Source organism: Coregonus lavaretus, assembly GCF_964263955.1.
Source record: "Coregonus lavaretus genome assembly, chromosome: 2".
Taxonomy (NCBI): domain Eukaryota; kingdom Metazoa; phylum Chordata; class Actinopteri; order Salmoniformes; family Salmonidae; genus Coregonus; species Coregonus lavaretus.
This window is the reverse complement of record NC_139989.1, coordinates 75,946,889-75,960,838: the sequence shown is the minus strand read 5'-3', so window position 1 is coordinate 75,960,838 and position 13,950 is coordinate 75,946,889. Positions and strand designations below refer to the sequence as shown.

The window sequence follows — 13,950 nt, the reverse complement described above, 5'->3', positions numbered from 1 at the left end:
TCTGTCGTCTGTCTCTCTCTCTCTCTCTCTCTCTCTCTCTCTCTCTCTCTCTCTCTCTCTCCTCTGTCTCTCCTCTTCTCTCTGTCTAAATTAATCACCACAACACATCCCTGCTGCTACTTGATGAGGTCACTAGATGTTGTGTTAAGGCTGCTACAATATCACTGAGTTACACAGCTACTTTAGCTGTACTTTAGCTACAGCTTTTAAATGTTCTAAAACAGCATTCAACATGAGGCAGACAGCTCTTACTTTTCTCCAGTGTGTCAGCAAGCTCCTTCTGGTTCATTTTCCTCAGGACATGCAGTGTGATCTTCAGAGCCCCCTCTCTGGCACTGCTCTCCTGCTTCTCATCTTCAGCATCCACCACTTCTTTATCCTGCTTCTGACTCTCAAAGCCTTCTGGGAGTTCTGGACTAAGAATCCTCTTGAACATCTTCAGCTCGTTCTTCACAAATGTTATAATATTCTCTTCAAGCAACTGAAATAAATCAAGTAAATAAGTTAAGCAAGAGACTAAATGCTTTCTCATTAACACATGAATGAATGATTGACAGATCAACTTTACTTGAGGTAAACAAAAACAAATGTACATAACAGGACCACATACACTGAATATGGAGGCCAGGTCTGTTTGATGACTCTGGGAAGACTGACCACTGAGAATCTCTGACTCTGATCTCTGCTGTTGGTTTCTGGGGACAAAACATGAGATTACATTTCCTCATCCAGGGAGTACACTCACACACACACACACACACACACACACACACACACACACACACACACACACACACACACACACACACACACACACACACACACACACACACACACACACACACACACACACACACACACACACACACACACACTCACACAAACACACACACACACACACACACACTCACACAAACACACACACACACACTCACAGACACACACACACACAGACACACACACACACACACACTCACAGACACACACACACACAGACACACACACACAAACACACACACACACAAACACACACACACACACACTCACACACTCACACACTCACACACACACACACACACACACACAGGGAGGGAATGTTGTGTTTGTTTAATATTGTTTTAGGACTATGAAAATGGAAAAAAGTATTAGCCTATGGATTATGAAAAGAACAAAAATAAATGGGAAAATGGGAGATGAGAAATGACTAGAGACAGTGTTGTTTAACTCACTGACCATGACCCATGACTTCTTCTTACCGTTGTTCACTAGAAATGTCTCCCTCTCTAAACTGTATAGGAAGGTCCATAGACTCGTAACTCTTCATGGACACACAGCTGGGTACAGGGGAGGCTGGTCTCTCCTGCTTGATTGGACTTCAACACAACAGAGACAAACATTACATCTCTCATCTACTCTGAGCTCAGATGGGGAAACAAGAGTTTCATTCCAAAACGCTATATATCCATTTTCAGAAATGTTAGTAAATTAGCTTCTATTGTTTAAAGAAATTATGAAAGAGATTGGTGTATTTTTTCACTATCTAATCATGGCATGGGGTTGTTCAATGACAGACATGTATTTGTTTAAAATCTATCACGATGGTTTCATTTCAGAGAGACAAATAATCATGTTTTTTTGCATAATGCTATATATATATCTGCCTCACTCTCAGAGAAATAAGTAGTACTGTTAGGTTTTACTCAGTAATAATATATATCTGTCTCACTCTCAGAGAAATAAGTAGTACTGCAAGGTTTTACACAGTAATAATATATTTCTGTCTCACTCTCAGAGAAATAAGTAGTACTGCTAGGTTTTACACAGTAATAATATATCTGCCTCACTCTCAGAGAAATAAGTAGTACTGCTAGGTTTTACACAGTCAAATGTGACCGACCGGCTCGATTCGTTCTTATGTAGCAAAATTTGAAATTGTTTTTTTAAAATTGGATAAAAGTAGAGACTCAGCTAGAAAAAGGTATATCATACACTACAGTTGAGGAACAATGGGAAAGTAATTCTGCTTTGAAAGATGATTAACTTGTAACCTCAATTTTGAGAAAATGGCCTTAGATAGTTTTGGTACACCTACTGGAGAGCTCTTCTTTATCTACAGTGGTTTTACTTTGGCAGATAATGTCACCCATCTAAATAAATAATATATATATATATATATATATATATATATATATATATATATATATATATATATATATATATAGTTAACTAAATGTATGATGTTTTTGGTTTATGTCAGTTTCATTGTTTGTTATACTATAAATGGTTATGTTATGGTTGTAAGTGGTAAAATGAACTAGAAAATGTCATATTTTGAAATTCTGAGTAATTACTACTTTAGTAAGGATATACACTTTATTCAGTACTACTGCAGTTCCTAAATAATTCCAATAGATGGCAGCATAAGACCACGAATGAAATTTCAGAAGGTTAGTTTAGTTTTCTCCCTGAATACACCACCACTCCTCCTCACAGGAAAACTCCTGCACATGCTTTTTACTGTCTCTTTCCACACTGTTAATGCAAGAGGAATAACTGAAAAAGCATTTAACAGATTACTGTGAAATAATATAATGATGATTCATGTTTATTATTAGCTGTTTTTATGCTCATGTTTTGAAATTATACTTCATTACTATAACGATTATCAATAAGCCTGAACATTAATTTAGTCACCTCTGGTCGAGTAAAACGTATTTTCCTAGTACATTCATTGTCAGATTCATCAACCAGCAGTGAACACTCTGCCTTCTAGCGCAAACGAGGGGCATGTTGAGGTACATTTGCTAACAGGGAGGGTTGCATGATGTAATTTATTGGCGGGCTGGAAGACGGACTCTTGTCTTTTCTATTCCGAGGTTGGAGCATCTGACTAGTGATTATTTACCCGGGGTTCAACACCTGCTATAGTCACTATTTAATTGCTCTTCCAAAAGCAACACAGGCCTAATACGAGATATATACCTAACTAAAGTAATGAGTGACCATTTTAGAAAATCATGGGACATATAGTATTTGGTTGTATGCTATATTATGTCAATCATATTGCTGCTTGTAGCCTATAACTGATGTTTTGTGGTCTTATGCTGCCATCTATTGGACATATTTAGCAATTAAAAGTTATTAATTCACGTACAGACATTGGTGAGGCAGCTGAGAAATAAAGTGTATTAGATCAGTCTCAAACCTGCCCCACGCCAATTGCTGGACCTTCACACAGAGGTTACTAGGTCACCCAATTCAAACCACTGTCACGATCGTCTACCAATGAGGAGGACCAAGGCGCAGCGTTGAATGCGAACATTTTATTTTATCAAGATGATCACACGATCAAAACAACAAAAACGAAACGTGACGTCCCTGGTTACATAAACCAACAAACACGGAACAAGAAACCACAAACACAAAGTGAAAAGACCGACAGTTAAATATGGCTCCCAATCAGAGACAACCAGCTGACACTCGTTGCCTCTGATTGGGAGTCACTCAGGCCAACATAGATATACAAACATAGACTTACACACCCTGGCTCAACATAACATAGTCCCCAGAAACAGGGCGTGACAGTACCCCCCCCCCCCCCAAAGGCGCGGACTCCGACCGCGCCAAACAACCACAACAGGGGAGGGACCGGGTGGGCACTCCGCCTCGGCGGCGGATCCGGCTCCGGAAATGACCCAGGCACGGGATGTGCTGGACTGACGACGCGCACCCCTGGCTTGGTGCGTGGAGGAGGAACGGGCCTTACCAGGCTGATGACGCACACCGTAGGCTTGGTGCGTGGAGCAGGGACAGGCCGGACTGGGCTGACGAAGCACACCACTGACTTGGTGCGGGGAGCAGGAACGGGCCGGACCGGGCTGACGAAGCGCACCCCTGACTTGGTGCGGGGAGCAGGAATGAGCCGGACCGGGCTGACGACGCGCACCACTGACTTGGTGCGGGGAGCTTGGATGGGCCGGACTGGGCTGGCGACGCGCACCACCGACTTGGTGCGGAGAGCAGGAACGGGCCGGACAGGGCTGACGAAACGCACCACAGACTTGGTGCGGGGAGCAGGAAGGGGCCGGACTGGGCTGGCGACGCGCACAACAGACTTGGTGCGGAGAGCAGGAACGGGCCGGACAGGGCTGGTGACGCGCACCACAGACTTGGTGGGAGTGGCAGGAACAGGCCGGCCCGTACTGGGAACACACACCACTGGCCCTACGTGGGGATCAGGAACAGGCCGGACCGGACTGGCAACACACGCCAGTACCTCTCGCCGTGCCTCTACAACCTCCTTCCCCCTGGTGACCAGTGACTCCCGTAACCTGGCGGCCTCCTCTGCCAACCCGCTGGACCACTCTATCGCGGCCTCCTGCTGCCCCGACGTCATGAGCCCCCCCCCTAAAAAAATTATGGGGGTCTCTCCTCCCCGTGGGCCAGGCCTCCATCGTTCTCGCCAGACTCTCACCCCACTGCTCCAATGTCCAACCTCTCTCCTCTTCTCTTGGCTTGGCCCAGTCGAGACTCCTACTCCACTGCTCCCAAGTCCATCCTCTCTCTTCTTCACGCTGCTTGGTCCTGTTATGGTGGTTTCTTCTGTCACGATCGTCTACCAATGAGGAGGACCAAGGCGCAGCGTTGAATGAGAACATTTTATTTTATCAAGATGATCACACGATCAAAACAACAGAAACGTGACGTCCCTGGTTACATAAACCAACAAACACGGAACAAGAAACCACAAACACAAAGTGAAAAGACCGACAGTTAAATATGGCTCCCAATCAGAGACAACCAGCTGACACTCGTTGCCTCTGATTGGGAGTCACTCAGGCCAACATAGATATACAAATATAGACTTACACACCCTGGCTCAACATAACATAGTCCCCAGAGCCAGGGCGTGACAACCACATTTGAAAAATAAAACAAATGTGCCTTATTTATCAAGTGTTCTGTCTTGCAATTATACATATAATAAAATAACAACAAAATAATCAAAACGCTTTTTAATACTAAAATTGTATTTACTAAGATAAATGTATTACTAAAATAGTTTCTAAAAGTGTTCTAGGCTACCCTACCCTAGAATTAGGGGTTAGGGTTACGGCTAAAATAGGTTATAAGTAGGGTAAGAGTTTCTGTATAGCACTTTGTGACATCTGCTGGTGTAATAAGGGCTTTATAAATACATTTGATTGATTGTTAGGTTTAGGGTTTATATGCAAAAACTGTATGGGTTTATGGCTCTCTTGCTCCTCCTTGTGGCCGTATGTGGGTACTACATAACTAATTCATGACACTTGCTAGGCTCATAATCTGAGGTAGCAACTGCGTCTGATCTACAAATCCATTAGCTAGACCACCCGATTAGACAACAATCACCCCATTATATCCATTTGGTTTGCAACTCAGTGAACCTGTGCAGCATTCGCTCAATTTGATGCCTACAAACAAAGATGTCGATGCATATCAAATTACCCAGCAGCCATATAGAAACAACAAGTCGTCGAAAAAATGGTTATTTCTTAATTTAAAAATGTCTTCTGGCTGTTTAAATCGGCCACATCTTGGAAAAGAGGACAGGGACATGCGTTTTGTTTAGATTGTACACAAAAAAAAAAAAAAAAAAGGTTAACCATGATCAGAAATGTTTAATGTTTGATGGCTATCTGCCAACCATCACCGGGACCACAACATGTAATCATGTGAACAGTGAGTGTGCTCACCAAGTAGCCATAACCTTGTTAATAATAAGTTACCTGAGGTAAACCTACAGGGTTAATGCAGGCAGGTCTCATTGATAACAATAGTGAAGCTGGCATTGTAACGCAGAACAATGGGCTGGGAATAGAATGTTCTGAAGGCGAGTCGGTGTCACTGAGCTCAATAGAACTAATAGGAGCTGGTAGGGTGAAAAATGCCCTAAAATAAGGCCTGTTGTTTCGAGATTACTTCATAGCTAGTGACATAAGGTAATATTATGAAACTGGGCTCCATGGCGGATGCAATTAACTAGTTTTTATCAGTAAAAAATGTTGTTAAAAATGTATTGTGTCCAGCCTACTTGATGCGCCCCGAAAAAATAATATTCAAAAGTTAGGTCCTTGGACTCAAGAGGGGTTAAACACTAAAGTTACCGTCCATCTAGTGAAGAGAGGAGAACCGGACAGAGGGAGCGTAGGAAGCCAGCATCCGTCAACGAGAGAGGGAGAAGCCCTCCACGGTATTTAACAGGTTGAAGAAACAACCAGGGAGCTCCATCGGTCCACAAGAAATGCAGGCAGCCGGTGATGATGTAGTGGTAGCTAGGATAACTAGGATGCTGCTGGTAGAGTAGCTAGCTTAGCTAGCTGTACCGACTAGCTTGGCTAGCTAGCAGGTCGTTCGTCTGTCCCTCGAGGATGATGACGAATCCGGTGAACCACACAATTAATCAAGAAGAGCGAGTGAAAAGGATCTGGCTACACTCATACTGTCACTGACCATTACGCAAAAAAAGCAAATTGAACAATAAACTTCGGTGTCTCAACACTGTAACGAACTCCGTCGTTGTTCCGCAAGATCACCTCAGCCCACTCTGCGCGTAACTGGACAATATGCTTGGCGCCAAACCGTACGTGGACGCGGACAGTTCTGTACGGGGACGCGGACAGTTTCAGAACGCGGACATGAGCAGTGCCACACAATAAACTAAACCCAGTCTTTAAAGTCGGGTACATTAGTAATATTATTTTATTTATTATGTCAAACAAAAGAAAATCGTTTTTTAAAACAAGATTTTGAGATCTGGGCACGTATCCAAAAAGCGTCTCAGAGTAGAAAAATTGGTCCTCTCTCTCCCCAGACAGACTCATTTAATACTGGGTCGTTACAATATTTTGAGATCTGGGCCCATATCCAAAAAGCGTCTCAGAGTAGAAAATGTGTCGTATAAGTGCTGAGAATAAAGCCATTTTAGTCCTACTCTTATGGGTATAAATTAAAGCTATGCATGAAGCCTCTTTATTCATAAGCGTCCCACCTAGTTGGCAGATATTTAGGACACCTCATGAGCTGTACTAACCAGTTAAGAGGTACCAGCAGGTGTCTTGATAATAGAAACATGCAGCGAGTCAGTGGTTCCTGTGCAACATGTAATTGCTTTGGAGCAGTGGCGACCTGTCATTCAGGGCAGAGCCCCACCTGTTTAGCAGATGCTCTTACCCAGAGCGATTTACAGTAACTGCATTCATCTTAAGATAGCTAGGTGAAACAACCAGATAATACAGTCAAATATACAGGATACGAATAATCCATTTCAGCTAAACAATGGATATATAGTGTTTTGCAATAAAAAATAATACACATCTAAAATCTATTAATTAAACATCTGAGAACAGTAATATTGAAGGTACCCATAAGCAACCATTTCTGATTAAAAAACACATGTGAAAAATTGTGGAAATAGCATTTAGGAAATAAACTCTTAATAATTCTTAAACAAAATTGTCATCTCACCTCTTAGCTTTGGTGTCATGTTCCCCAGAGAGACTCATTTTAGAGGCAGGGCCCCCCTCCTCTCTCTCCCCAGAGAGACTCATTTTAGACCACTGACCCCTAAACAGAGATCCAACATGTTGGTTGTAGTTAACACAGTAATTCTTGAATGTGAATTGTTATCATTTATTAATTATCTCTTACAAAACATTTACTAACAGACATATCGAAACAGTCAGGTGATTTAATGCAATCACATGAATATGTAGTTGTGACATCTCTTCACCATGGCCATGTCACAAACTTATTTGTATTAATTAAAAGTCGGCCATTTATTATTTTTGAATCTGTTCTTTTCTAAACGTATCTGAGAATGTAGACAGAAGGGCTAAAACAGGCTTGATTGATCTGGGGGGGATCAGTGATCTATACAGAAAGGTTTTTTGCAACAATTAAGAGATTTTATATAATTTAAAGTAGGCTAGGTTATAATGTATAACAGTTTTTTTGTTGTTGTGTAAAGCAGATCAAGGTCTATACCTCAGCAGGTGGCGACCCGTCATTCAGGGCAGGTGGCCTTTCCTGTTTTGCATGTTATTTTGGCATTAATACGTGTCACATATCAGTTTGCAAAAAATGCAAACAAATATATATATATATCATTGAGTTAATATAGCGCATACAAACATGGTCTCTTTTTTGTTTTCTTGAGTAAGGCAGCTCCAAAATGCAGGTGTTTCAGCCTAGCTCAGTGCTTTCTGTGGTAGTGGGGCAGCCAGCGGAAAATACGGAGCGCTGCGCCGTGATTGGCTCAGTGTTCTGTCACTCATGGGGACACTACGTCACCACCAAGTCTAAGGGTAGAGCTGGAAAATTCAGGCCCCTTGGGTGCTGCCATAGAGTTACATTAGAAGTGCCCATCCAAGAAGCTAATTGGCCACAGATAAAATGACATCAAATCACATTAAAATCTTAACTAGCAGTCATCATCATGAATCAAGTCAACAATCTACAGGCAAATCCTTTTTAATCCTTATTAGTCATATGAAGAGAAATAATGAAGAGAAATGATAGGGCAGCTGATGGGACTCTGCTGTTGGGACTCTGCTGTTGGGACTCTGCTGTTGGGACTCTGCTGTCGGGACTCTGCTGTTGGGACTCTGCTGTTGGGACTCTGCTGTTGGGACTCTGCTGTTGGGACTCTGCTGTTGGGACTCTGCTGTTGGGACTCTGCTGTTGGGACTCTGCTTTATGTAGGCCCTAACAGTTTGTGGGCACCGTTTCTCACCGTTATAGTGCAATTAATGTATTGTTTAGTGTTGTGTTGTGGAGTGGTTTTGCTGGCATGCATCCCCCTTTATTTATGTTTTGCCCCACCAAGATTGACATGCTAAAATCACCACTGACCTCAGCTATAGCCTAGATGACCAGCCTAAACCTGTTCAGATCAGTTCCCATAACGTTATAACAGTAACAGTAGCAGGAGCCTAGTCCTGATACAGATGGAGGTCTATACCTCAGCTATAGCCTACATATCCTAGATGACCAGCCTAAACCTGTTCAGATCAGTTCCCATAACGTTATAACAGTAACAGTAGCAGGAGCCTAGTCCTGATGCAGATGGAGGTCTATACCTCAGCTATAGCCTACATATCCTAGATGACCAGCCTAAACCTGTTCAGATCAGTTCCCATAACGTTATAGACCTAACAGTAGCAGGACAGAGCTTGTAGCCTAGGCATGGTATTTTACACACCATTTCAAACGGAGACCATCAGGTTTGTCAGCATGATAAGTGATCATAGCTCAAACCTACTCTGACTATTGAAGGTCTGACGTCGACCTAACCTTATAATAGTTTGTAGTTTAGCCTAGACCTACGAGAGTCTGCCCGTCTTTCCTACATATCAACACATTCATCCGACTTCTAATGTTACCGAGAAATACGTGCCACAGTTTCAACAGCCATTGTGTAACTGCGTAGGCTACACACTTACTTTCACGTTCATATGAGGAAATCACATAACTTCTTACAGTCGCTGGTGCAGCCGCCTGTTCTCTTGCAGATGAAGTATCTTTCATAGGCAACTCATTCAACCAGCCTAAACAACAGTAAATAAAATATGTCAAATGGTCAAAAGTCAATTCTGATATAGCCATGTACATCAAAGAGAGGTGTATTGCTACAGATGTAGGATCTTAATTTGAGCCAGTTTGCTACAGCAGGAAAATAATCCTGCAGCAACAGGACATTTGAATTATTATGGGAATGGCCGGCAGGGATGTAGCTCATTGGTAGAGCATGGCATTTGCAACGCCAGGGTTGTGGGTTCGATTCCAGTATAAAAAATAAAAATGTATGCACTCGCAATGTATGTAAGTCGCTCTGGATAAGAGCGTCTGCTAAATGACAAAAATGTAAAAAATCACCATGTAGAATTATGTGTACAGATGTAGGATCTTAATTTGATCACCCCCCACAGCAGAATAACTTTCCCTCAACGCAGTAAATGTAAAACTTGTAGTGTATTTGAGGTTTTAAAAGGCTTCTGAAGTTTGTAATTTCCACTTAGAAATGGCAGACTTCAGTTTCCCTTACTAAAAATGTATCAACCACTACAAAAATGTCTATTCACCTTTTCAGTCACCTCCTCCTTGTGTGAAGGACAAGTAAATAAACAGGTTAATGTCAAGCTCTGCATGTTTTTTGGAATGTCTCATGCAATGTAGGCTTACATTGAACACCACACATTGGCTGCTGCTGTAGGCTGAATGGTAGAACAGCTATTTCCATGTTAAATGTTATTGGAGGCCTTTTTTACATTATGATCAAATAGCCTACTTGGTCTCTGTTAAAACTGTAACTTAAAGTGGGTACAGCCTCAGTGTTCACAGTAAACTCACGCCGGAAAGTTGCACAGATCGCTACACTATAGTAGAACTATGATACAATTACATTCATCAAAGGAAATGGGAAATGTAGAACTAGGATGAATGAATATTGATGTATTGAATTCACAGGAGGTTGGTGGCACCTTAATTGGGGAGGACGGGCTTGTGGTAATGGCTGGAGCGGAATAGGTGGAATGGTATCATTAATATGAGCCGTCCTCCCCTCAGCAACCTCCACTAGATTGAATTTGACTTGCCCACGTCCAGTTAGCGCCATTTTGTATGATTAAACTGTCAAGTCATTATATATTTTCCGTTCTGCTGAGAGAGCACCTTCCTGATGACTAGCGCTCTGTATATTCTAATGGATGCGGCCTGAGCTGGAATGTGAAGCTAACTGAAGCTAGCTTTAGAAAACCAGTATATCTAGCTAGCATCATAGTACACCCCTCAGGCTAAGTTCAGGTTACAGCATCAGGCAGACATCAACAGCCGAGTTGTAGGCTACTACCTGGGTCGTGTTCATTAGTTTACACCACAGCCAACAGTTTTGCAACAATGCATAAACGGTTTGCTCCAAATGCTGTACAAGGTGACCTAAACAGTTTCTGTTGCCAAATGTTTTGCTACGGTGGGCACTAATGAATAAACACAACCTGTTTTGAGGAAGTGTAAGTTGTTGTTAGTCTTTCCACAATATTCATTTGTCTCTCTTTCACACAACATACCTTCCTGAGTGAAAAGAGTTAACAGTAGATTAGAAAGAGAAAATGTTGTTGCTTGTTGTGTTTTAAGCCTGTTTTGAGAAGACAAGTGATAGACCTATGATACAGTAGGAGATCACCCTGGGGAACACAGTCTATAGGTCTATGATACAGTAGGAGATCACCCTGGGGAACACAGTCTATAGGTCTATGATACAGTAGGAGATCACCCTGGGGAACACAGTCTATAGGTCTATGATACAGTAGGAGATCACCCTGGGGAACACAGTCTAAAGGCCTATGATACAGTAGGAGATCACCCTGGGGAACACAGTCTATAGGTCTATGATACAGTAGGAGATCACCCTGGGGAACACAGTCTATAGGTCTATGATACAGTAGGAGATCACCCTGGGGAACACAGTCTAAAGGCCTATGATACAGTAGGAGATCACCCTGGGGAACACAGTCTATAGGTCTATGATACAGTAGGAGATCACCCTAGGGAACACAGTCTATAGGTCTATGATACAGTAGGAGATCACCCTAGGGAACACAGTCTATAGGTCTATGATACAGTAGGAGATCACCCTGGGGAACACAGTCTATAGGTCTATGATACAGTAGGAGATCACCCTGGGGAACACAGTCTATAGGTCTATGATACAGTAGCAGATCACCCTGGGGAACACAGTCTATAGGCCTATGATACAGTAGGAGATCACCCTGGGGAACACAGTCTATAGGTCTATGATACAGTAGGAGATCACCCTAGGGAACACAGTCTATATGTATATGATACAGTAGGAGATCACCCTGGGGAACACAGTCTATAGGTATATGATACAGTAGGAGATCACCCTGGGGAACACAGTCTATAGGTCTATGATACAGTAGGAGATAAACCTAGGGAACACAGTCTATAGGTCTATGATACAGTAGGAGATCACCCTGGGGAACACAGTCTATAGGTCTATGATACAGTAGGAGATCACCCTGGGGAACACAGTCTATAGGTCTATGATACAGTAGGAGATCACCCTGGGGAACACAGTCTATAGGTCTATGATACAGTAGGAGATCACCCTGGGGAACACAGTCTATAGGTCTATGATACAGTAGGAGATCACCCTGGGGAACACAGGTGAGCACTGAACGAATTCACCCCCCCTCCGCATCGAATTTACTTCAAATACATTTTAAGGAGAGTAGGCCAATTATAACACTCTGTCTACCAAAAATATTAACTATATGAATACACATAACAATATCATCAACTATATGAATACACATAACAATATCATCAACTATATGAATACACATAACAATATCATCAACTATATGAATACACATAACAATATCATCAACTATATTAATACACATAACAATATCATCAACTATATGAATACACATAACAATATCATCAACTATATTAATATCATAACAATATCATCAACTATATGAATACACACAACAATATCATCAACTATATTAATACACATAACAATATCATCAACTATATTAATACACATAACAATCATCATCTTACCTTTTATTTCTCTCTCAACAGAAACAGAGTCTAGAATGATCATTCGGTGGTGGAAAGTTACTGCTGAACACATTTGCATATCATACATTTGCATATCAGGTTCTACCTGTTCTCTCTCTCTCTCTCTCTCTCTCTCTCTCTCTCTCTCTCTCTCTCTCTCTCTCTCTCTCTCTCTCTCTCTCTCTCTCTCTCTCTCTCTCTCTCTCTCTCTCTCTCTCTCTCTCTCTCTCTCTCTCTCTCTCTCTCTCTCTCTCACACACACACACAATTTTTTTTTTTAAATCACATCAAATCCCTATTATCAAAACAGCATCGTGCTTTTAAAACTCACATCACTGTGATTGATCCATTTTAAGAAAGAAGTTCAACAGGTTGAAACTGAGTGAAAAATATGGTTGTTGTGGATGTTGTATATTATGTATACACATAGGCTATATATGAGCCCAAGCCCGAAAAAAACTAATGATAAAATAATGATTTTGCCATTATCCAATACATGGCCTACTGCATATTAAACACGGCAGAAAAACATTAAAAACAGAAAAAGGATTGAAGATGTCTTCGGTACATAATTGGTCTAGCCTTGACTCCACAATTAAACAAATTCTAGTAATGGCCTTTGAGTGATGACTGTATTATTATACATACTGGATGGACTGGTTACCTTATGTTACACTCCACACTTCCTATCCATGAGTCTGGGAGAGAACGTATAGGCCTAGGCCATGCTGTTGGTTCATTGATTGTGCAGGGCAGCTTACAGATTTAGCCTTCCGGTTTACAGAATTAGATTTTAATATAGTCTAGTAATAGGAAGAAAACGAATATGTTCATAATTAATAGGATGACATATGACCTTTAGCTACAGAATATCTCACCACCATGCGTTTCCATCTCCTCCCCTCTATCCTTCATTCATTTTTTTGAGTGCGCAGAGAGAAGGGCTGTCAACAATTTAGTCAAATTTCCTTGTGAAAACATGTTACTATTGATGATCCAAAACAGATTCCACCTGGTTTCCCAAATGAAGCACTGGGTAGCTGCAGGAACAGGGTTGGAGAGCCCATGGCATACAGAGTTTGGGCGGAATATCACCTGTCCCGCAGCGAGAGGCTGCATGCTCCTCAAACAGTGGTGGGGTTTTGGAGTGAAATAACCAGAGTATACACAGCATATGATTGAAAAACTAAAACCAACAGGCAGGAAAGCAGCCTCCATTCACTAGTCGAGCTGTTCCCCTGACCCTGTTCATGCCCATTTGATAATCGGACATTATAAATCGAAACCAATTGTAAAATATTAAGGCCAGGCACCACAGGC

At 41.9% G+C, this 13,950-nt stretch overlaps 2 protein-coding genes across 2 annotated transcripts in view; one reads left to right on the top strand and one right to left on the bottom strand.

The window, feature by feature from the left end:
* The window catches only part of LOC311140501 (NACHT, LRR and PYD domains-containing protein 3-like), a gene marked incomplete at its 3' end in the record, with an annotated part of 313,326 nt that overhangs the window by 40,107 nt on the left and 259,269 nt on the right, over positions 1-13,950 (top strand). The gene's annotated exons all lie outside the window — the stretch shown is intronic.
* Positions 3,274-13,950, bottom strand: part of LOC311141812 (uncharacterized protein) — a 410,899-nt gene continuing 400,222 nt past the window's right edge. The window contains exons 3-4 of the mRNA XM_084177283.1: positions 7,507-7,605; positions 3,274-4,709 (exon numbers count right to left, since the gene is read on the bottom strand). Of these exons, the coding sequence (XP_084033409.1) occupies positions 3,443-4,396 (954 nt within the window). The 5' untranslated portion in view covers positions 4,397-4,709; positions 7,507-7,605 and the 3' untranslated portion in view covers positions 3,274-3,442. The remainder of the gene's footprint in view (positions 4,710-7,506; positions 7,606-13,950) is intronic.